Genomic DNA, 26,082 nt, shown 5'->3' with positions numbered 1-26,082 from the left:
TAAACTTGCAAATCAATTTAAGCCTCCAGATGCCCTTTCCGAACAGGGGAATCGGATACGTACGTCTGTATTTTTGATTATTTCGAAGATAGGATAGATCAATTTTTAATTTAAAGAATATAGCTGTTTGTGATGTATGGCTTCCCCCCTATATTGACGCACTTAAATGCTGTAGAGTAGTGACGGAGAATTGATCGAAATTATCATCAATTGTTGAATAATGCACCCATGCCCATGTTGATTGACATTGACTTTCAATAAGACGCACCACGCTTCATTCTATTGCATATGTTTGTAGTTTAATTACTGCATCCGCTTAATAATCTTCCCGGTCAAGGCAAATACATTGCCACGAATGATCTTATAAAGATGTTGAGCATTACTTCTTTTTCATTCAAGAGAAATAGTAGTGATAGTACTTGTGTTCTATGGATAAACACATGCCAACCATGCCTCAAATTCGATAGCAAACAGCAATTATCCCCGCTAATAGTATGTATTACGGGAATAATTGCAATAATTTGTTCGAAATTCGACGCGTTCGAGACGCCCAGAAGAATACCGCACACAGCACGATGGGCCGTGTTGAAAGCTTCACAAGTAGCATTATTGATCTGTGTCTACTACTAGACATTGGCCTGAGATCCTCCTCCATCCCTCCCTCCCATCCATGATCCGTTTCACGCCAAAAGCATCACCGAGAATCTCTCCTCCTCCTCCTCCACCTCTTAGGCTGAACAGCGACAGACGGCGGAACCAATGGAAGCCGTGCCGAAAATCCAGAACATGGCCCCAAAAACAATTGAAGCAACACAGGTACCGTACGCTTAACAACGGCCTAATGTACTCAACTAACGCACACGTTCTTTCCACTTCTTCTAGATGCTCTATAAAACTAAGTAAAGAAGGCCCGCGCTCCTCTGCTTTTTCGGGTTCCCATCCAACAGCTCGCCACTCCATCGCATTTCGCCCATTTTTACCACCAAGTGTGTGTGTGTGCGCGCGGGATCGCAACGGTTGATGATGATTTCAATCCGCACGGAACTAATTGTCTGTGCGCCGCCCCCGCGCACCACATAAGCCGCACGGTTTCCTCAAGAGACTTCCGAAAGCGTGGTAAAATTATTGTTCTTAATCCATCCACTGCGCGCTGGCTCCTAACCGTTACCCCACCGGTCGTTCGAAAAACCCATCGTGTTGGTGGTGGCCACGGAAAATCTCACACGACCACCGCCGTACAGCATGAAAAGCTTCTTTTCGCCGAATGGAATATGGACAGACAGAGGTCCGGTCGCGTCCACACAGGTTGGTTTTGGCTTGACTGAATCATTTGTTATGGTCCACCTGCTCCTTCATCGTGTCGTGTCTCCACAACCAACAATACAAAAAAGGGCAGTGAGAAAATCTGAAAGGTTTCTTCCCGAAAGCAGTGAAATGTTTTCGAAGTAAACCAAAAAAAAAAAAAGATATTCTCAACCATGAATGCTTCGAGAGAAAAATCCTCCAACAGTTGAATCAAAGTCGTGTATTCTCTAAGCATGTTTCATACCTTCACCAGGTTATTTAATTAAATTGATAACTCGATCAAGAACAAAACCCAATTTTAGCCGGAACCATATAATGTCTAATTAAAATTAATTAATATCTTCAATTTACCACGTAGAAGTATTGGATAGAGTTAGCGGTTCCGCCCAATCCCTTCGGAGTAACTATGGTGGAAAGAAAACACAATCTGAACTAGCGCGCGCAAACGTTCGCTTTTTAATTAGCTTTTTTAAGCCCCCACTCCTAAACTTTGCTTTGCGTAGAATTTCATGAAGGGTGGCCACACTGATGTGAGCGCTGTGTTGTGCTGGTGATCATGGAGCTGTAAAAATCATTAATAACTTTTCCAAAAACACATGCTTCCCTCTACCGAAAAGGTTGGTCATTTGGAACGCCAATACACGTTGTTTTAGGTTTAGAGGTTTTGTTAAAAAAGCGCAAAATGCAAATCTTGCGAAGCGAAACGTCTATCGAAAACATATGAATTGTCACCGATTTTAAATCTAAACTAAATTATAATATTTTGTTGTTGTAAGGCAATATAAATTTGTCAGGATTCAATGTGAAAACAGAGAAAGGAAACAGTGCTGTAGGTAGCAAGTAGCACTGCATAAGGGTGGTTCGGCCCCCTCTTTCTCTACGCTGTAGTGCAGCTATGCGTGATCGCTGTTTACAATGAACTTCCGAATTTCGTTCAGTAGAGTTCCGTTTTTATTGTGCATCCTGAATTCTTGCTCGTAAGGTTGCATCCGGACGCAGGATGTTCGTGTCCCGCTATAAACGAGCAGATGTGTGCCTCATGCATTCAACACCTTTTCCTGTTTCAGTTTCGAATAAAAGTCGTGTGTGGCGGATTTTGCTGAACAATGTCGATCAAACGGTAGCAAAGGCAGGATTGATTTTACAGTATTAAACAAAACGACCTATAAAAATGTTTTGTGTAAAATTAAGGCTAACAGTAAAACCAATAATTATTGTTACCATAAAAAATAAAATCCACAAATTATTTATATTTATTATTTAATTTAGTATGACGGCTCTACGCCATATTGTCGACACCGCTTGTGTTAAATGCGTTACAAACAAGAATTATTTTTTACAAAAATTTCACATGTTCTCCCAGTCGTTTGCCGTTCACAAATCCACAAATTGTTAGATACAAATAAGCTTCTTTAGGTAACTTCATAAATTGTTTCATTTTTGGTACATATTGAACACACTTTAAGAGATTTCAGAAATTAGTTCGTAAAAGATGGTCTGTAATCCGGTCTTTCTTACGATTACAGAGGCTACATATTGAATATCACGAAAAAATGGGCATGCATTGTCCAGAAAATGTAAACTCCACCAACAGATGTTCGGTTTCAGCATTTTTTGCGCCTGTACAACCAACCAACTGTAACTTTGGGCCATCATTGTTGCATAAATTCTCCCTAAATTAGGAAGCCACATTATATTTATAAATATTGGGATTGAAAACAATTTTTAAAATAGAATTTTAAGCGCCGATATGTAACCAAGGGATCGTTTAAACACCTCTCGAACGTTAAAAGCGCCCTCATTCGCGGTAATCAAATTACCTGCGAGAAACGAGGAGACATGCTTCCGGATGTTGCCACAATAAAATTCGACTGCCGCACCACACGATCCACGGATGATCACACGACGCGACGGAACGTAAGAACTTTACTGGCTCATGATCAACCTCCTTCATTCCAGCACGCGGAGTAAAAACAACTAAAGCAATGTGCTGCAGCGTTTGTACTGGTCGCGTGCCCTTCATTACTCGGGTGCGCAGGTGCATCTTCATCCGGTTTGGCCACAAACCAAGCCGGAGAAGAGAGAGAGAGAGTGCACCGTGTGTCCAGCGAAACCAAGTGGAACGAAACAATCAGCAGGCGAATCTCGGCAGTTTCTTGCCGCTGTTTGTAGCTGCTTCTGCTGAAATTATGATTGGTATATCACGATTCAGCACTTATCCTTCTGCTTCGTACTTTGTTTCGTCTTTTACTGTTGGATTAACAGGCTCTCTCCGCATTGTTTGAGCATTTTACACCTTTTTTTGGGTCTGCACCTTTTCTACACTATCCCTTTACCGGGTTTTGTGGGTCCTTCAACAAAACAGGACGAATCTTCAAAAGGAAAAATTGCACATGGCAAACACACACACATCGCACAGATAGAACAGCTGTTTTTTGGTGGTGCACTGCCGAGCAACATAATGTTCAAACGAAAACGGAAGAACAATCGATCGGAAGGAAGAGGCGTGTGTGGAAGCATGAAAAGTGTGAGGCAAAGCTACGGAAAACGGAAGTATTTCTATTCGTCATAATCCAAATCGCCACCAAACCTTCTCTAAGGGTAGCACAGCTGACAGGTGGGTTTTATGTGTCTTGCCATCAACTCATTTGCCCACAGCTACTTCCATTATGATCATATTCTGGTGGCTGGTTCTAAGAACGGTGACAGGAGAGGAGAAAAAAAAAGGATCCTCAGCAACATACCGACGATCACCACCGAGGTTTGATGCTATTCATCACAAATCACGCGACAAGAAAGAACAGGTCAGGTCTTCGGACTGGAGCTTCATCTCTATTTTTCTGATGTTTTATTTTCCATCCGCGTTCCGCGGTGCAGTATTGCCGCTTTTTACAGCTCATGGAAGAGAAAAACGCGCAACGAAGTTTCGGAATTTTTAAACGTGCTTGCGTGATGCACTGAAATCTTTATGGGATTTCGATGATCATCATATGCTTCAACAGTGCGCGCGCCTGCAATGATGAATAGCATCGGAAAGGAAAGAAGCGTTAGGAAAGCGGGACAACATCCGGTTGTCGTTCAAATCCAGTGTGTGTGTGGTGTGGTGTTGTCGAGCGGAAGGCACGATGCCACAGCTAAATATGCCACCTTTGTTGAAGAATTCCAACGGAATATTAAAATGTTATCATACAAAATTTGTCGACAAGGAATTAATACGAAATTTATTAGAATATTTTTATAAAATATGTTGTATGAATGAATGGAAGCGTTTGTTGGTTTTGTGTGCTAATTTAAAATGTTAGACAAAACCCCTTTGCTGTCAACAGTGAAGAGAACTGTTGTGCTTTGAAATGAAACGTGAGAAAGGCAAACACACAGGTATCGCATAGGCAACCAGTACATGAGTGATTCATGACGTTAAGGACAGCGATAAACAGTTAAAGATGATTATTGTTTCTTCAAAAGAGCTTAAGAAATCGAGTTTTCAAGGAATTTCTTAAAATGCAAATAAAAAACATAGAATCGGAAAACGAACGACTTCAACGAATGGTTAAGCGACGAGCCTATTTGACAGAGAATACTTTAATGCTTTTTTTTTTCTTCCAACCAACCACCAACAATGAAACGTACGAGGTTGAGGACAAAACATTTAAAAACGAACTAATATTCAATGCTGCTATTGCGCGATACGACACAACATAACAGAAGAATGCGGTGCCCTGTTGTCTTCCTTCACTTCGATCACCCTTAAAAGCTCTTGCTGAAACATTGGTGTACAAAAAAAAAAAAAAGAAATGATACATACCTCGACGATTGTAACTAGTATCACAAATAACGGAGGCGGACAGCATGAATAATTGTCTGCATAATATTTTCGATCCCGCTCCTCGGGGAGCACTTCCATTGCAATTACGTGCACCATTCTAGATAGAACAAGATGGAAAAGGTAGAGCGGAAGAAAGAGAAAGAGATAGAGAAGAAAATAAAATTAAATCAAACTGGCTTTTTGTACGAATTAGCATATGTGTCCCCACGGCGCGTTCAACCATGGAACAAAACAGCAACGCATTACGATTATTCGATTCAATCCACAACGATCAAACGCCCACCATACACCACAAACCAAGTCGCGGAGATCGAATGGGGTTGATGGTGTGCGGTGGTGATGGGTGTCCTGTGCACATTTAATTCAACCACCAAGTAAAAGTGCACGGCGCTAGAAGAGCGAGCGAGAAACCCCTTTTTGCTTACCTGCGGAATAGTGGTGGATCCTCAAATATCAGATGAAAATCGTTCTCGGAACAAACCTCACGATCGCGATGATGTACTGCACACTTGAAGCTACGTGAACGCTTGCCGCTCATCTGTGGAAAGAAAAGAGGAGAGGGGAAACAATCGCTGATTAGATTGATTGTCTGCAGAAACAAACATCCGGCGTCTCGGTGCGGAGCAGCAGTGCATAAGACAACTCTGATTCCCACGTTACAAAACATTGGCCAGGGCCCCAAGTCCCGTTTAGCACACATCCGTAGCTGTTTGTTTTCATTTTTCCTTATCATCTTGCTGGCTCGCATTTCTCACCAAGCTCGTTTCAGAATGGTAACATGCGTGGAAAAGCTGTGACTCTTTACACCAGACACTAGTATTCTTTTGCCCGTAAGAATAGTACACGGTTTCACACAAGTTTAGAGAAAGTATAAATTAAGGCAAATTAAAATATTAACCTCTCTCTGGGGCTCTTATTGTCACAGCGCTACGACAAAGATCGGAAATGTCTGCGCTAAAATAACTGTGTCATATTTGTTTGTTTACTGCGAGCGATTGACGCAGTAAACACAGTGATCGAGCCCCAGAAAAGATCCCACGCACAACTGCAATCATCACCCATAAGAATAAGTGCTGCTCAAGAAGTTTTGTCATACGACGAATGAGATAATGTCTCTAGCAGCAGTCGGTTTGCCTAGACGACGGACCGATTCATAATCGTTACCGTGGGGGGGGGAGTATATTGACCCCGAAAAGAGCGAGTCTATAAATTCTAGCCAGCAAGCAGCAGCACCTTGCAATCTACGCCACACATTCTAACAACATCTTCGCAGCAAAAATTACGCGGTGCGTGTATGAAAATACAACCAGCGACAAACATCACGAAACCGTGACATCATCAGCTCACCTAAATGTCAATCCCCTAACAAGTTTTTCGATTCCATTTTGTCTCGTGTCCAATGGCTAGGCTGTGGCTGACAATTGACGGGGGGGCTAGGACCTACCGCGGGGATCACTCTAAAAAAAAAAAATAACAGTGCGATTTACTAGATTATTTTAGTTTACCTCACGCTCCACTAGCCGCGCATGGGTCGAGTCAGGGAGAACAGTAAGAAGGGGGAGTCTAGCAGCAATACAAGAAGAAAATAATCCGGATTCAGGCGCTATTGTCAATTTTTGTGTTCAGATTTTGGAGTTTGTTGTGAGAGAGTGCCGCGCAAATTCGTGATACAATTTGACATTTTGGTGGTGTTTGATGACGTGGGAGCAGAAAAGACCCCAGGAACTACATTGACAAGACGTAGAAGAGTTGCTGCATTGCTTCATCTAAAAACGAATGATTCAATTTGATGTCCGAAAAGACTCATTTCTGAGGGTACGTCTTGAATTTGCCGGATTAAAACGACGACGATACGAACAAGAAAATGGTGGCAAATATTGACCACATTTTTAAAGGTGGCAACAAAGCGCACAGTTTTCCGTACGCCACCCAACTCCAACGACCAACATCGACAAAATGGAGAATGAGATGTAGTGAGAAGAAGCAATAAAAATGCAGTTTTTCATTTTACCACGCGCTGGTTTAGCGTCTCTGTTTGATTCTGATAGCCAGGAGCGAAGTAATGATTGATGGCACACGAAGAGGATTGCATACTTAACGGGGCGAACGTTTCGTTAAAATTTTAACAAACTAACGTTCAAAGTTCAAAACTAATGTTATGAAAAATAGACATTTGTATGCTAGAAAGGCGCATTCAATTATTTAATGATAATATAGCCCCTATGGGCTTATCGTTCCGCCTCGCGAATGCACCTTTTCTTTAGATACGCATTCATGTCTCGACTTTCACGAGAGTTAGGAATGTGGATATCCCACATTCCGTCCATTCTTCGTGGCATTTCAACTTGTTCCTGGTTGCAAAGCAACACCAAATGCGTCGTTTTCAGATCCTGTGCATGCAAAACGGTCATTAGCAATGACAACCGTTGCACCAACACACTGCGCGGCGCCCCGTTCAAATAATGCTCCCCTATTGCCGAATAGTAACGTCTCCATATACATGGGGGAGGTGGGGGGGGGGGGTTCATACAAAAAGCCAATGACCCGTCCCCTCTCCTGTGTATTATCAAACTGTAATAATTCAAAGCACTCAACAGGGCCGGCCGGAGTTGATGAGAGAAACTGCATTTCACCGGCGAGTTGTGACCACAGAAAAGAAAAACGATGCCATCAAAAGAATGGAAAGAAAACCCGAAATTCAGTAGGCGGCAGTACAGTTTCGGTAAGCTGCCGGGGGTGCAGGATCTCCCCCTTAATACACACACACACACACATTTGACAGCTGATGGGTAAAACAAGGCGCGTTTGTCCTTCGCGCGTGGAGGAAGTAAAGCGCGAAAAAAACCTTCGCGCGGAAACTCGCAAATGTGTGTTGATACAAACAGAAGAAAAACGAGCGGCGCCTTTAAAAATACACACGCAAAGTAAGAGATGGTTTACACTGGACACTCGAAACCTGCTTTTGGTTATTTACACCACACCACCGTCCCATCTCTCTTCTCGCGATACGAGCGAAGATCAATTGGGAAAAGTGACTGTGGGATGGGCTGTGGTGGTCGTCTCCTTCTTCGGCCAGGACCTTCTCTCTCGTGTGTGTGTGTGTGTGTATTTTTTGAACGTTCTATAATGTTGAATTTAAATATATTTTATGATCATCGCGGACAAACAACGCGGATTCGCGTTGTTTCTGCGCTGAAATGGGCGACATTTGCATGCTTTAGAGGTTGGCTTGCAGCGAGCGCGACACCCTCAACATGTTTGCTCTTTCCCTCTTTCGCAGGCGAAGTAGGTGCCTGCTGAATTCTGAAAAGAAGTTCACCGAAAAAGGAATTCCTGAAATTAATTGCAAATTGGGTTATCTTCTGTACACACGCGCGCGGCTGCGACGTCCACGACGGACGAGACACGTCAACCGCACTGGTGGTAGATTGCGTAAAATTACACACCGGACACGAAAAACAAGCAAAACGGAAACGTCGAAGCCAAATTTTCGCAGTCCAAAACCCATTTTACTCCAACTCCAAAGCGGTAGAATCTTGTGAGCAAGGGAAAAGCTTCTCTAAAAGGAGATTTATCTGTCCTTGAAGAAGTGTTCATAATTTTGCAATTTACTATCAAACCCGAAGCTTCAAAGCAGCAAACCTTAGCTAATCATCATTTCATAATTGAGCAATAAGACAAATAAATTAAACCCAACATGCTGCTGTTCACAAGCCAACAGAAGTTTTCTACACGAATAAAAAAAAATCAATCTTCTTACCACGGGACTACCCATGTGGGAGCATCCATAAAAATGCCCTAAATAAATAACCAATTGAAAGATCAAATCCACACATAAGCCTAAAATATTTACATGTTTCATATCACCTCGCACCTAGCACGCGCGCCGCCGTCTGGACCTGATTAATGATGTGGGGGGATTTGAATTCACTCTTCGATCGTCGATGAACGGGGTTCAGAAGCAAAAGCCCAGCACAGCTCTGCCTTGCTGCTGCTTGCTTGACCAGTGTGTGTTAGTCACCTTCAGCTGATCATCTTCAAGTTATACATACATCCACCCACAGGCACATTCAGGGGGGAAATGTGTGCAACTCGCGCTCTTTAATACTTGCTGCTTTCTGGCCTTCCTCTTGCAAACGCATTGGCTTCTGTGCTCGCGGTGCCAAGGGTAACGGGCCACCCATCACCACCCACCCGCCAGCCGCCGCCATACGGCAGCCCTTACCACCGATGGAATAGTTTATTTTCTTTACCAGCTATTATTAACTGCCTCAATCTACGGGTGAGATAAACAAAGCCTATAATTGGAGCTATGAAACCGTAAGCGAAGAGATTTTCCGCACATAATAATTCTCTCATTCACTTGCGATGCGCGCCCTACCCTTACGGAACACAAGGCGGTGTTGTATCAGAATCATTCAATAAGTAAAACATCGACGCCAAGCGGTGCCGATCTGGAGGTTGAGAAAGGTGTGCTGGAAGCGGGATGCGTTGTGGCCCGGACGTGTTTACCGCTTTATGAACATTCAATAAAACTGGTCAACTCTGTGCAAAGTATTTTTCTTTTTGCTTGTTTTTTTTTTGTCAGTTTTGAAGGACTAAGTGTTTTATTTTAAAAAAATGCATAGTGAAAAATGGAAATTTTGAAATGTCGAAACATTTCGCAGGGAAGCCTTCGGTTGGGAAGGTGAGAAATGTTGACTACCTCCATTGGAAATGCTCCGTACGGCGAAATGTAGAACAGGAAATTCACATTAAACCTCAAAGAGCGCCTTCTTATCTACATCAAACACAACGGCGCGCGCGGTTTACCTTCATCAAAAGATTCCTCAGTAGAGGAAGCACCAATACCTTCATACTTCCGGATTGGAAAATTTCGATTTTCGAGGGGTCTCTCTCGTTGAGTTCTGGCGGTCAAATTAGGACCAATTATCGAAATTCCCTGACATAAGTCAAAAGCTCTGAGCACGAACTGTGTACATGTGTCTGTATGTGTGTCAAGGGACAACAGAAGAGGCAGGGGCTCCGTAAAAACAGGATAATTACACACAAACTTCACGAGTAGACAGCTCCAACTTCGACGTGTTGATAATTTGAACCGGTGCATTCGAGCATTTTCGGGCCCCAAATAGCTTAGTTTTGTCGCTTTTCTACGGTTCGATCACGTTCGACTGTCAAACGTATCCTGGCGACGGCAGCGTAACTGCAACATAATTTGATATATTATCACCAGCACACACACACACACACGTGCGACCTAACTTATTGAGCACACGCTGACCTGACAATGCCCAACGCCGTCAAGGTCCCGGGGCAGACAGGTGTGTTCCGTTGTACACACTTTCCACAGCACATCGCTCACTGTTGGGTCTTCTTTGGTAATTCGATGAGTCTGTTGACCCTTGAAGTTACGTCGCATTATTTGTAACAATTTTTTTTTTATTATAGTGCAAATTGTAGCAAATCAAACGGAGGGATCCGAAGGACCTAACAAAACGCTCGAAATGTATTCCTATCAGACTTCCAAAAGTGAAACAAGCGACATTCGTGTGGATTCAAATTTTTCCTTGACCACGCCATCTGAAAACGGGGCAAGGACTACCGACCACCCAAGTGTAACAAATACACCCCTCCATTTAATCGCTTTTCCCAGGATTAGCGTACACGACGGTACGTATGCATTAGGGATAATGGATGATAGTTATGTTCCAGAGACACATTAGACCTGATGGTGAAAAACTCAAACGTCTTCTCAAACGTCACATAATTGTCACTTTGGTATTATGACTTTCCGTTTGGCTAAATCAGACGTTTAAAAGTCGATGACAGATTTTTGTCAAACGGTAAGTAAAAAAATGGCATTGCCTGAGCCAAACGGAAACGCGCGTTAGACCAAAAGTTTTCCGTCAGCCAAGCGCAACGGAAAGTATAGTTTGCATTCATAAAAACCATATTTAAGCGTAAATCTATAGAAAAGTGATTATATTTTAATACCAAAGCGACAATTATGTGACGTTTGAGAAGACGTTTGGGTTTCACAATCAAGCCTCATAATACAAATTTGTTTTCCGTTTGGTTAGAGTCTTTCAGTCGGAAATTTTTCCGTTTGGCTTTGACAATCAGGCCTATCATCTCAATTCAGAGCAGTAATAACGAAACCGGCAAAGATGCCGACACCAACGAAACAATTTCACGCCTTACCAACAGAGTCTTATACGCTCTAATCGGAGTCTCTAATAACCGAGTCGAAAAGATGTTAAAGACAAAAAACGGAAGAAAAAAGAACTCCCCATTACGGGGCCCCCATTCCCTCTAGTGGAAAAAGAGAACTGCTTCGTCATCTATCTACTGTTTACCATCAAAACACCGTCTAAACTGTGATCTTGAAGGAAAATATAAAACAAAGTACGATGCTTCTAGCTGCTTCCCATAATAATTCCTCTGTTAAATTCAGTTTTCTTTCAGGGCGGAAAACTTGAACTGTCATTGCTTCAAACATTTTCCTGACGTCTTTGCGTCTGTTATTAAATTTAGTTGTGTTGCAGCACATTCACGTCACCTCAGTTAGCTTTCATAATACGGCAAACTGTGACCAAATTTTTAGAGTTTCGCACTTCATTTTCTTCTGTGCTTTGGTAGGATTTTGAATCGTCTGCTTATTTATTAACGGTAAAAATGATAACCGTAACGGAATGCGAAGATCATATCGCAAGTTGACTTGGACAATCGATTAGCCATGGCATAAATGCATCGTTCAGGCCTAACAATACAGGGTTTGTGAGAAAAACTAGAGGCAAGTGCGAGGCATTTCTAGATAACGCTCAAGATGAACTGGACAAACGCTAGGTTGAAGTGAACAATCGTCAAGTAGAACTGGACAGTCATATTTGAAATGTTTGGTGAAACGGTTATAAGCGTTTCGGAAACACTTGGCATACATTTGAAAAGTAAACGTTGAAATACACATAATAACATCAATATAGTTTGTACTTTGAGCATGTTTGAAAGCGGCAAAACAAATGTGTATGAATTTTTTTACGTCCTATTTAAAATTTTTGATTATATAAAATATCCATGACAATAGCTACAAGAACTCGATTCAGTGATTATAAACAGAAACGACTTCTGTCATCTTCTGTCAAAAGATAAAATTATGAACAGGTATTGCAAATATTTTATTTCTACCTCACATTTTTAAATAAAACCATGCATTCTGATTGTAATTCGAATGTTATTCGGTGTGAAAGTATACGTACGTTTGGGAATTATTTAGAATTGGAAATTAGAAAAAATGTGTATTTCAGCAGTTATTTTTTCATTTTAAAATTTGCTAATCGTTTCCGAAACGCTTCCAACCGTTTGATTAAACATTTCAAATATGACACTGTCCAGTGCTACTTGACGTTTGTCCACTTCAACCTAGTGTTTGTTCAGTTCATTTTGATCATTGTCTAGAAATGCCTCGCACTTGCCTTAAGTTCTACTCACAAACCCTGTAAACTTACACGGGAACAAGCCCAGGAACAAGGTAAACTAATTGGCGAAGCAAAATTAGAGCGCTGAGAATCTGTATTCGTTGCATCGTTAACGTTGTGTTTATCGTCATACCGTACAAATAATAGTAAAATTTAATGAACCGAAATCTCTTGTGGAAAAGTTGATCCAATTTCCACGTTTCATGCCGTCTTCGAAGACATTTGTTTTGACAGATTTGGGCATTCATTTGCAATGAATGTTTTTGAAACACATTCAGCATCAAAAGCGAAGAGTTTTCCAAGAGTATAACTTCAGGAATGATTCATCCTTCCACGCAATGCATGGCCCACACACATTAAAAACGTGTTCCTTACTCGATGTACTCCCCATGTACCCCGATCTTAGATCATTCGTAAAAAAAGTACGACAATATGAGCACAGCATGTAGCGATCACCTACTCACTAAAGCACTTCTCTATCTCTGGCTGGGTGTTGCTTATTTTCCCATTGCTTGTTCTCGGTCGGCGCCTGTCGTCTGGTACGCTTCAAAAACGGTTTAAACCACACCGGAAAAGGTAGGCCACAAGCAGCAAAACACACGACCTACAATGACATCTTGTGAACTTTGCAGACGACGCGCGTCACCACCACCTCCTCCTTCTCCCTCATCGAGAGGTGTTGTGTCTCGAGCACATCTCCACAGAGAAACTTTGGGCGTCAAACACAGGAGATGGAGAAGAGAGCGCGCGCGCGCGTCTGCCTCAATTGTAATAAATCCGTAGAATGTTGGTTAATAGCTAGGAACGAGATTGAAAACATTCATTCTCCAGCGAGCACAATTAACTCTACCAGTAGTCCCCCCGGTTGACCAGTTGGCAAAGGCTATTCCCCCCCCATAATCATCAGGGTTGCGCCAGCATAAATTAAAAATGTTAATCGTAATGAAACGCCATTGCCCAAAGCAGCAGCAGGCTCACTGCTGAACTCTCTTCTCCAACGCGTCGGTCGCAATACCCTCGCATTGATGGGAACTAAAGCGTAACAAGCACAACAACGAAAACTAAAGCAAAATGCATCGTTCACAAAAGAATGCGAGGCGGCAGTAAATGGAGTGTGCATCCACCAACAACAAAAACCCAGCGATCTGCTGCGCCGTGTGATGAAAACTAGCGATCAAAAGCGCTTGAGCATTCTATTTTTCCACCGCTCAAACACACAGCGTCAAAGGGGTAAAGAAAAGGGAGTAAAGCTTTAATGGAATGCAACACGTTTAAAGCACGATATGTGCACCGGCAGCCGGGGCGGGAAAATGGCTGGCAAAGGCACAATACAAAATCGCGCGCACACACACAATAGGAGGTGTCGTTTCGCATTATTTTTCATGCCACTGCAAAATACTAAACACTCACTGAAAGCGGTGTAACGGTACGGAAATTATTACAATTACAGCCTGACTGTGGCTGGCTTCACCAAACTTCGATGGTGCTACTAAACGCATCCCAACGTACCCAACGAATAAGCATTTCGCAGCAGCAACAGTTTGAGAACCGTTCATCGAATGAATTAATCAAAATTCTAACGCAAAAACATGCGAACTTTATTTGGGCAAAATGTGGTCACACAACCAAAACAATCTCATCTCTCTGCACACGACAACGGCGCACAGGTGCATCCGCCAACCGAGCGCATCAATCAACGCGCGAAAGCACGAAGCGTGCCCGCGCGCACACCAACGGGAATTGTTGCATTGCCGGTGCTGGTTCGCCTGTGTTTTCTGTTTTGTTAATGAGGAATAAGAAAACAAAAAATAAAGCGAACAGTATTTACTTTTGCCGTTACGGTTTTCCACACTTCGACCAATATAGCTCGCGAACTGGATCGGATGCGGGGTCGAGGTTTTTTTTTATTAACTTTGCAAAACGTAAATAAGTAAGAAAATGGGAGATAAAACAAAACAGAAAGCCGTATGAATCAGAGCGCAAAATAGTAGAGCAGGGCAGGCAGGGGGGCCCCGCCGGTCTGTGATATGCTTTCACACCTTCAGCAAGTCAGCAGCGACGGGGGTTTAAAAAACAGTGGGTGGAGTAGAGAACTAAAAGCCAGGAACGCCGGAATCCTGAGGGGTTTCGTCGACCAACGCGGGGGCTTATGCTATGCTGCTTCCCAGTCGGTGAGGTTTCGTTGTGCAAGTGCAGTGCAAGAGATCTCGCCGATGGGACAAGGGGTCTTATCATAAGAAAACTTTACCTCCCCCAGAGAGACCTTGTCGCAAGAGATGTCTTGATGCAGGAAGTAAAAACAACGCAACCAAATTTAATTGCAGTTTTAGTTACATTCTAACGACGATTTCTTCTTATTACCGTTAAACATCAATTTAGGAAAAAGGTCGAAGAAAACAGTCGTGTGGTCGCGCACAGCGCTTACAAAAATAATTTGCAAACCTTCGAACAGACAGTACCCCCCCGCAGGGGATGAAAATCAAATTAACGTTGGCGTAGAAGCAAAGTTGTTGTTGCTGACGTACTACTGTGGCGTTGTGTAGTGGTTGTCTAGAGGTTGGTGGAATGAATAATGACACCCCCATTAAGTGGACGCAAACTGGGGGAACTCCTAAACGGTCGGAGCTGCTTAATTTGGCGTTTAAATCAAACAACCACCAAACAGTAGTACCAACAAAAAAAACCTTCTGGTTCCGGGCATTAAGATCTAAAGCCGTGTGTAACGAAGAGAGTGCTCAAAAAGCGGCGCCTCTCAAACCGCACACACCACCCGCTTTAACGCTCAAAGTCATTGGCGCTACCACTTTCCGCAGCATGCGCGTTTTATGCGATAGAAAGGAGTGTGTCGGTGGTTGTGGTCCCCACAGACCGGTCGGTCGTGCTTGCTAGTAAAAAAAAAACCAAGGCCAAAAACGAACCCACTACCCACGTGGTGGGGGGGGGGTGTAGAACCCAGCTTCAGCGCAAGTTCATTCATAAAATAAGCCAGCAAAAGTCCAGAAAGTAAAACCCTTATTTCCCTCTCCCCACGCGTATTGGCCACGCGCGTGCTTTCTATACGCGCCCGCCATACGATCGTGATCATCATGATTGAGTGATTGGGATTGAGTAGCAACACACACACACACGATCAGACACTCTCTACTGCTTGGCAGGGAGAAGTGAAGAAAATGGGCGTGAAAATTCGCCTCCCTTCTTCATCTTCATCACCGCCTTGACCCCTGTGGGCGAGCGCGCGATCGACAGTTTCCCTAAGCAAATGCTAACACACACCCGCGGGTCAGAAACGCGGACGTGATCCGGACACGCGAACCACCACAGCCCCTTTTCTCGACCGATGGTGCTGGGTCTTAATTGTAAACGCTACAGACGCACACACACACACACACACCTTTTTCTCTCTTTTTACGATCTTGACGATGATCTCGACCTATTAGCTCCTGCGGGAGGAGAGCTGACCAGCCCACCAAACCAAAACAAAAAAAAAGCCTATCGAATATCAAGCCACCGCGAAGGGCGCGCGCCCGCGCTTAGGTTGAAAAAAAAAAACGAGGATCGACGCCGTTAAAGATGATCATTATCAAAGAGATCCGCACCGAGCGAGAAACGACGGATAGAAATAAAAAGTTACCGCCGTCGGGCGGCTTTCGGGGGGTCCATGCACGTGTTGCTGGCCGTTTGAAACACGCTGTTAAAAAAAGTGCTTTCAGCTATCTTTCTTTTCATATTTCTCCAACAGAGCTGTGCATGTGTGTGTGTGTGTGTGTTGCACTAGGTCAAGAATGGCGGAATTCCCCGACTGTGATCGGACGAAAGCGTTTCATCGAAGCCGTGTGAGTCATGTGCGTTCGATTGCACGTGCATGAATCACAAGGTCGTCTGTCGTAACCGATCAGCAAAAGGCGGACAACATACCTGCTCAATTCGCTTACCAAACCACTTTCGACTGGCAGCTTAAGATGTATCACCGGCTAGAGTCTGACGTGTTTGAGTGTAATACGTCGACACAGTCATCCACGTTGGAATGGAATTTTACTCCTCACCAATGTTGGGAATGAAATTCTCATTCGTTTCAGGATGTCCCGTGATGACGTTTTGACGTAAGTCTATAGAGGCCTGATTATCTCTTACAAAAGGAAAAGTTTCAAGACAAGCTTGTTAATACAAACGGAAAATAAATTTGCATTATGAAACGTTTCGTTAAAAGCAATTTTGTCGTTAAATCTTCAAAATCAATCTGTCAAAGTGATGAAACCAACTGAGATGAGATTGAGCCAAAGTTTCCGCCTGTAAGAGCACAAGGACTCACGCGAAAAAAAATGGAGGGGAGTTACCAAAATAGAACCGGGAAAGCTTTTAATATAGCAATTGCTCAACCAACTTTCTCCGTGGCATTTACCAAGTGTTTAAATGTTTTGGAAAAAAACGTTGCCACCCAAAAACATTTCATCAGAAATGGAACCAAATAAGCAGCAAGATGCCTGACGATACTTTTTACCGTCCTTTTCTTCGAGAATATCCTTTGTGAAGTAAAATACTCGCATTTTGGTTGGAATTGCTTAAGAAAACACACTGGACTAAGTGAGTTTGGCGACTTTCCGTTTCGAATAGCTGGCAGAAAACAGTTTGACAAATGCGAGTCGCCGTTTGTGTTGGAGGATACAAATTCTTGACAGTGTACTTGTAAAGTTAGCCTTTCGTTAAGTTTTCATTATGATCATAATACGAATCTTCCCGTTTTTGACAACTTGTCTTGACAATTTGTATGTGGCAATCAGGCCTTATGTCTAATATTGGTATGTAAAATGTGGAAAAGCGAAACTATTTTAAAAAGAACAAAAAATAAAATTTGAACCAAAGCTGAAACATATTCCGTGAGAATTAACCACGAGTACAAATTCGCCTCGAACGTTCAAAGTACAATGCACGAAGACTGCGGATAGGGGGGGAGGGGGGGGGGGTTATATGCCACTATACTGCTTGTCCCTTCCCTTCCCTCTCATAGGGTCACCGACAGCAATGCAATGCAATTAAAAAACAAACCTTCACTTCCACGTAAATATGTAGCTCAATATCTTTTGGACCACACACAAATACACCAACACATCTATACGTAGGTGTGTGCACTTACATGTGCATTGTGCAACGAACCGGAACCGGAAGAAACAACGTGTGGGAGAAACACCGTGTATACCTACAGGGTGTTCAAAAAGTTCAAATACAACTTTTCATCGCTTTGTAGTTGTGCACTCTATGATGTATTCTGTGTCCAATATTATCCAGAGGCGTGGGAAGCTCCAACTGGTTTTATTGAGAAATATGTCAAAACTAACGCTGCGTACTACAAAACCGAGGTTCTGGAGAAGGTTGTGGCTCCGGCGTTTCAGGGTCTCTACGGGAAGTGGGTCTTTACATTTTCCAACAAGACTGCGCTCCGGTCCACACGGCGAAGAATATCGTCCAAGCGTGGTGTCAGGAGAATTTGATGGGATTTCTACATAAGATTGTCATATGGCACCCCAATTCCCCTGATCACAATCCCCTTGATTACTATGTATGGTTTTACATGCTGGCCAAGCAAAGCGAGTATAAAGTGAATACAGTCGACCAATTCAAGAACGTTATTTCCAAGATCTGGGACGAAATGCCGATGGAACAGGTGTAAATAAACATGGCTTCAAGAAAAAAAAAAATACTCAAAAAATTATATCTTTTGTTTACATTGTTTGAGCTTCTTTTTAAAGTGTCTTCGAATATATTGAACACCCTGTATACGGCGGTGGTGTGGCGCTTTCGTGCGGTTTTGACATGCGAGCGGCGCCTATGTGTGTGTGTTTGGTACAATTTTCTATTTTTCTTGGAAAGTCACCCTTTTTCAGCTTAAGGTTGTATTTGTGCACGAACTTTACTGAAAACCCTTACATTTATTAATTATTATTTTCCTTGAAAAACGTGTTTTTGGTGGATATTTTGGAGCAGTAAAATTTCAGTAAAAATTTTCAAGAATAAACCATAGAACATTATTGGAACATTTTTTAAAGTTGAATCCACAATTCTTTTCCATCTCTTACACAAAAAAAAGCAGCTTCCGCAACGTATTTTGAAAATAAATACCATTTCCGTCAAAGGTACGTCCTCAAATCACGCCACAAAATTTCTCACGATAATTGTAAATCGCTACTCCGAGATCGACTAGATGACGTTTAGTTCCCATCACAGTAGAAATGGAAAGAAAGTTGACAACTGTTTCCTAACCTCATCTTCCGCGCACGCACACACACACACACGCGGGAGGACGAAGTTCCAAGAGAACGTGATGATGAGGTGCCGTGAAGTTTTGGGCTATGTTGTGTTTTTGTGGTGTTGCACTTGATTCGGAAATAAAAACCGAAACCCGCTTAACACAATGCTTTTTTCGCAGAGGAAAGCGAGTAAAAAAAAAAAGGAAGATGGAAAGAAACTTGAGACAATTCCGTTTGTGCCATTGCCCATCCCCAAACAATCCCACGACGATTACGAAACCACGAAAAAATAGCAGCTTTTGTAGGGCTCGTCGCGGGGTAAAAGATAAAAAAACACGCAAACCGCTCGATCGCTGAGGAGAAAGTCTGCTGCCGAGGTGGAAATTGATTGTAATCGTTGAAGAAAAAAAAAGCGAAAAACTTTTGAACAAAATATGGTCCCAAAAGTTTGGAAGAAGAGAGTTATTATTTACGGTAAAATTACACCAACAATTTGGCGCATCATCGAAAACATGCAATAATACGCGCCCCGCGTTGCCCCTAAAGAACGTTGTTTTCCCTTCAAGGGAAGCAGCAATAATCCTTGACAGTAGTGTACACTCGACAATCATCAATTTTCCCAACTTTCCAGGAGTTTACACGGGGGTGGGACACACATACTCTTGACTTCCGGCGTCCCTCGGCCACTAAATCCACTGCTAAAGAATATTTTTTCCTTGCCACAATATTTCAGTCTGGCTACGGGGCTCTACTCTACTAGATGTAATAAATTTCAACTCCCTCTCTCCACCACAACGCCACACCACACCGATGGGGGAAAACTCCGCCATCAGTGGTTGGTTTCGTGTACAGCACATAAAAACTCCTTCCTTCTACCATGGCTTCGTGCAAATATCCTTCCGGATGTACTTATCAATCCAATGCGCTCCCTCTTCTCGCGTAATCTTTACCACCCTCTCACGCAACAAGAAAGCGGAATTAGTTTTCCACGTTGGCAAGAAAATAAATGAAACTTTCCAGACGGACAGACAGACAGACTCTGTCAGACCAGGGTTACCGGTATCCGGAAAACACCCCCTCCATTAGGTATAAGGAACAATCATTGCACAACTCAACCAATTTCTCGGGATGAGATAACAATTTTTCCCTTCCCCCAATGATGCGGATCACTTTTCTTAAGGATGGCAATTCCTAAACTTACCTAACATTGTCACTGAACGTGGGATTGTCGTGTACGGTGGAGGGTGGTGCTTTCTACAACAAGAGGACTATTCGATTCCTTATCGTTACGCATTAACCCACCAACAATACAACAATAGCTATTTAGGAACGCTTTTTTTCGCACAGCTTCACGTGAACATTCATTCCTCTCTCTCTCTCACTCTCTCTTAGCGCAACTTCAAATATCAGTGAGATGAGGACACTTTTCTCATTTCATGCGTAAAACACAATTTGCTCACCACAGAATAACAACAAGCTGATCACCGAGAATGTGCTAAATGCACACGCGGCACGGCACACACTTTTACCAATCGCTTCGTAGGATGATCACACACAAGCCAGCACCATAAACCTCCTTCCGATCGTATGTTGTTGCTATGGTATCGCCTTATGTTGCTATGTTGCCAACGGTTAAATTATTTCCTTCCTGGATGTGTGTGTGTGTGTTGGAGCTGATCTGACCACGAAGGACAATGCACACACCACAACGTTTCACACGCAAACAAACGGAACACGGAACACAGCAAAAGGCACGCAGAAACACAGAAAACGAAACAAACACACAACGGCTTCGGGCGAATGCAGAGAGGACACAAAAGAAGCGCAATACGCTTCAAAATGACACTAAACACAACGATAAAAAAAACTGCACTGAACAGAGTACACACGGCCACGGCGGCGGATGGGTAACTCTGGGAATATTGGAGCAGGTATTTTATTTTTACCTGCTATTGATTCGCGGTATGCCGCGGCTTTTCTACATGCGCTCCCAATTATTCTCACTTGTTATCGCGGCTCCCTTGGCACAACAAAATGACTCCCAAACAACACTACACACATTTCACACTACACATCAGAACAAATCCTGCCAGTATGTGGGGGGATTTGCGCTTTGTCACCAAAGATTGTGATAATTTTTACTCCAGCCTTCTGCAGAAAACCTGCGGGGACCGGGGCCAAACTTTTGTCACTTCAAAACCCGAAACCACGACGAACCACGTGTTTTTATGTAGAACCAAAAAAAAAACCGCACCACACAAACACACACTGCTCTACACTTTTTCCTATCAGGTGATCGATTAGCTGGTACCGGCGTGTAGTGGTATTTTTATTCCTTTAGCGCGTGGTTGAATGCAGACACGAGTTTTTATTTTCTTCACTCAATATTAAGATCCTAACGCTTTACCGAGTTTCTGCCTGTGTACGTTTAGTTGTTTTCCGACTTGCAGTACACCGGTGAAAACCAGCACACCGGCAGCAACACGCACGTTTATAATGATGTGCGCGGTAGTGGATCGTAGACTGCACACCGAACCGACTCTAGTGTGATTATATGCTCGAGAGCTGAAGCGTGCGGGTCTTGTCGTAGCACACACGCTTCCTTCGATGTCTGGAAAAAAACTGACGAGTTCGGTTACAGCAAACATGCACCGAACGTGTGCCGGTGCGGTTCGAAATATGCGAGCGAGAGCGGCGAACATCATGCGAGAGAGAGAACAGCGTGCTGCACGCGCGGTTCATCGGAATCAGAGAGCGAGAGAGCGAGGTTCATTCGAAATGCGTGCGGGAACGTGTTCATTTGAAATTGTGGTAGGGGGAAAATTCTCATGCAACATTTTGGTGGCTGAATTTTCGTTGCTTTGATGGCTTTTTGGTGCGGGGTTTGCTGGATTTTTTTTTCTTTTTGCACTCGGTTAATCTTAAGTCCAGCATGAACATAACGATGAAGAAAAGATTTGGGAAAGCATAAAAATACAACATAACTCCACCCACTCTAGACGCTGCTGTGGGCATTGTGCGATCTGTCACTGTGATCAATTGTACAACAAATCAAACGGACATTGAAGATCATTTTACGAACAATCTTAAATAAATCTAAAAACTGGAAAATGTTCAATTGATACCAAGCCATGCAATAAAAATGTCTTTTTTAACAGTAGTTCAATGAAATCTTGTAATCGTTACGAAATACTCTGCCTCTCAGACAGAGTATTTCTCAGACAGACTCTTGATCAGAGTTAGACTTGTTGAGGCTGATGAGTAAAAACAAGAGGAAGAATCAGGCCCAAAGAATATGTCTTGAACAAGGTTTACTTAAAGCGATAGTATCTAAGTTTTGACAAGTAACCTGTGTCCCTTACATCCCCTAGAAATATCAGTTCTAGGGTAATGATGTTACATTTGACAGGGTTTCCTGATATGTTCACTAACTATCTTTATAACTATCGTATGTTGATTGATCTAATCCATCATAAATTGATGATTCCATCATAAAAAGCTGTAAAAATCTATTGCAAAATAGTATAGGTTGTACGTGTTTCGGAACTAAAAGTCTTTCAAATTTGTCTGAAAAACTGAAAACCTTTCAAATCACGTCCAGCGTTCGAAAATTCTTTTGCAGCTTGCCAGAGCTTCCAGGTTCCTAGAACACTATTTCGGAACTCATAAAACGATCCGTGACAAAACGTGTCCGAAAGGCTAGACTGCGTACATGTCAACACAATGAAATGAGCCATAACCTCAAACGAAACACGTTCGACAACTCGGTTTACCTGACCTGCTGCAGACCTGGCCGGTGATTCGGTTCGCACAGTTTCCGCCTTTATCCACTGTCAAAACTACATAGTCGCATAGTTCCGTTTTCGGTTGCGAAGCCATGCTGTTTATGTAGGAGGTTTCCTGCATGGGTGGTACTGTTTTTGTTTCATTAGTTATTTCCCAGAGGATCTGTTTGCTTTATTGCATCGCTTTTTATCCCTTTGCCTCACTTGAATCCGTTTTTTTTTTGTTGGTTGGTGAAGATTGTTTTATAATCATCATTTTTTTTTGTTAAAAGAACGAATCTGACGAGCTACTTATACCGAAGCACGTACAAAGAGACAAGAATTTTAGGAGCCATGATTTCTTTTATGTCTCGGCAGCTTATTAGCTGCCGAAATTAAAAGCAAATTTTTCTAAGTCCGATGATATTAACACGATCATAACGTATTGAAAAGATATAAAAAACATGGCGTCAATACTACTGATTAATTAAAAAATAAAGGATGAAAAATTAAGAAGGCCCGGTGGTGTCCGGGGTTCAAATCCCATCCGTACCCATTCGCCCGGAGGTTAGGACTTAACTGTCCAACTACGTGGTATCGGAGAGTCTTGTAAGCCATTAGATGGCCGTCGTGACCTTTTAAAGGCCGTTAAGCCAAGAAGAAACTTAGACAAACTGGTGTTAAAAGTGTGTAAAAAGTGTTAAAAGTATCTCCTAAGCAGAGTCGTTAGCTACAAATAGCGTCAACGACCACCCTGTAAAAGACAGAAAACGAATTCTATCTTTCCCAAAACGAAAGACTAAAAAACCGACCAAAAAGCCAAGTCCTCCTGCTGGGAAATGTTCTGCTGCTGCAGAATACGTGTCGGTGTTGTTCCGGACGTGATGACAACAACAAGGATTAGGCTACCCTTTGGCATTGCATTGTTTTGTTTGTAGATCACGGTCAATTCTCGTCCCACCATCAAGATCCGAAAGGATCTTTGCGGGCACCATCATCGGTACGTGCTTTTGAAGACATTTAACCCGAAGGAACCAATCTACCTCGAAAGTAAGAAATGTACACCCTACGAACAAGCGCAAAGGATCGTAGTTTCCATTTTGCAGTCCTGCCAACAAGCCCCGACTGCAAGGATGACGGACAATTTCAAAAAGTGCGACAGAGAAGGCTGGCGAAAGCGAAACAAGATAATTGTATGATTTACGGTAAAAGTACGCGTCCCAAGCTCAAAACATTTGTTGGAACATTTCAAACAACAAAACAATATAACCACCGTCAACCGGTAAGTAACCAACGAACCGAACTGTTATGAAAACCGGCCAAAGCACACTCTTCTCACCGACTCACTCTTCTAATGCGATTAATTATCACAAATATTTGTTTGAAGTGGAAACGGAACACTGAAAGCAAGTGCGAGAAAAGGTTTCCTTTTTGCTGTTGTTTGTTGGAAACCAGAAGTTTAGGGTTAGGCTTTGCTGGTTTTTAACGAATCTCACGCTTTTGTTTCCCACAGGATGTAACAGGATAATCTCGATTTTTTCGGTTGGATTGAGCGGCTTGAGCCGTTTGTTTTTGTGTTGGCTTGGGAAATTGAAGCTTACTCATTAGCTCTGCCTAAGAGCTCGTTAGCTACTTGCGTTTATTGTTTAATAGTGCATTAAAGAACTTTTCCACCCGGACCGAAATTAAGATCCTTCAATTGTTTTTCCTTTTGTCACGAACTACGGATGTGCTTTCTAATTCTTGCTTTCTAAACTGCTTCTCACTGGAGCATCAAAAATGTTTGCATACTCCCGAGATTCGATTTTGTAAACAAACAACACTTAAATAACTAAACATGTCATACCATGAAGCTATCCTGCGGCGGTTACAAGACTCCTGATGCAATAATTTTACATTTGTTTCAAAATTGCTCCACTTAAACTCGATACTACTCAAACGTACATTGCGCATTGTCTTTGGTGGCCCTTTGATACCTCTCCGAGCCGCATAACATTTTCCCTATTAGCGGGGAAAACAATCTCAGAAATCAATTAACCTCAAAGTGGCTGTAAATGTAGAAAAATCACTATTTGATTGAACATCGTCAATGCTACTACCAAGTGCATCGCTACAGACGACGTAAAAGCACCCCTACGTACATGGGTATTCTACTGAACGTTGCTGCCATTAGTTTCAATTACGCAGCAATAGCGGCGTCCCTGATGATGTCTCAATAATCAGCTTTTGCTTCTGACTCCAAAAAAAAAAAAACCGACACAAATACACTTCATCGATCGTTTTGGGCGCAATTTTCCCAATAGTCTCACCAGCAGTGGGAAAAGAAAATTTCCCATAATTGGTAACGCATCTACTTTGGTGCGGTTAGCCTTCTACAAGTCGAATCTTTCAAACAGCCGTCAGATCATTTACGTTTGTAGGAATGCGTTTTTTGTTGATGTTATGCATTGCTGCATATGTTTGAGCAATTTAAAATATCAATAAATAGGAAGTGATATATTACTGCTGGTCGAAGAAAAATAGCAAATAATAATTGCTGCAAGACACTCTTGACAAGGAACCATTCATCATAGTCATATTAGAAATTTCTGTTGGTGTTGACTAACTTTGCTCACAATGGGATGATTTGAGATTTAGAATGCTTGCGGGTTTAGCAATATGCGGGTATCAGTGCAATTTGTTGGATCGGCTAAAGCACTGATAGTGGAGTCGGTCCTTCATATGACTAAATGACGTATCGTTCGTTATGTTGGAAATTCACCTGCTTCCGGGTATATGATCAAGTCAAGGAGGGCAGGAATTACTGTCACTGCTTGAAACATATGCTCTCTAAAAATAGACTTCTGTCGGATTTAAAATTGAATTATTGTATTATTAAAATGAATCTATAGTATTGATGTATAACTTAATGCATTGAGTCATTGTTTAAATCACACATCAAAGAAGCAGTCTACAAAAATATTGTTAACCTTTCCTGAGTAGCCATTCGATACTTAAGTAACTATCGATATTCTTCTTAACACTAGAACTAATAAGATTTTACTAAGAAACGCGCACAACTCTACTGCATATTTCTAGTGGTTATAATGATCCTTCCTTTTCCTTCTTTGGGCCTTGACGATTATTTGATCCTTCATCTTGGCGATGGAGTGATTGGATTAGATCCTCAAATAGACGTGTGGCCAAAAGAAACCAATTTATGCCTGCTGAGGTTAGTAGAGAGCCATAGCCATCGATAGCATTTTGTTTAGAAGATCCGTTAGCTGATGAGTCTGAGTTACTATTACTTGCACGACTTCGTCAAAAGCACGAAGAGCGGATTTTATACAACAATGTCCATTTAATAAAGAATATTCTTCGAGTTTTAGACGGTTTCTTCGACGGCTTCATCAACGTTTTGGGATCTCGATTAGCCTTAATATTCGCAACATTTTATTTCTTTTATTATTTCGATGGACCTAATGCCATCT

The 26,082-nt window shown here is 42.4% G+C and overlaps 2 protein-coding genes across 3 annotated transcripts in view; both read right to left on the bottom strand.

Annotated features, from left to right (window-relative positions):
- LOC126563052 (40S ribosomal protein S9) overlaps positions 1 to 26,082 on the bottom strand; it is a 227,540-nt gene that overhangs the window by 107,818 nt on the left and 93,640 nt on the right. The gene's annotated exons all lie outside the window — the stretch shown is intronic.
- The window catches only part of LOC126562230 (protein rhomboid), a 40,151-nt gene that overhangs the window by 1,395 nt on the left and 12,674 nt on the right, over positions 1 to 26,082 (bottom strand). The window contains exons 1-3 of one of the 2 annotated variants that reach the window (XM_050218677.1): positions 20,050 to 20,072; positions 5,557 to 5,669; positions 5,111 to 5,228 (exon numbers count right to left, since the gene is read on the bottom strand). In XM_050218677.1, coding sequence (XP_050074634.1) covers positions 5,111 to 5,228; positions 5,557 to 5,669 — 231 coding nt within the window. In that variant the 5' untranslated portion in view covers positions 20,050 to 20,072. Of the gene's footprint in view, positions 1 to 5,110; positions 5,229 to 5,556; positions 5,670 to 20,049; positions 20,073 to 26,082 lie in introns of those variants that run through there. The other variant, XM_050218676.1, reaches the window with a different exon arrangement.

Source organism: Anopheles maculipalpis, chromosome 3RL (assembly GCF_943734695.1).
Source record: "Anopheles maculipalpis chromosome 3RL, idAnoMacuDA_375_x, whole genome shotgun sequence".
Lineage (NCBI taxonomy): Eukaryota > Metazoa > Arthropoda > Insecta > Diptera > Culicidae > Anopheles > Anopheles maculipalpis.
The sequence above is the reverse complement of the archived record's forward strand: the minus strand, read 5'-3'. Positions and strand labels throughout refer to the sequence as shown.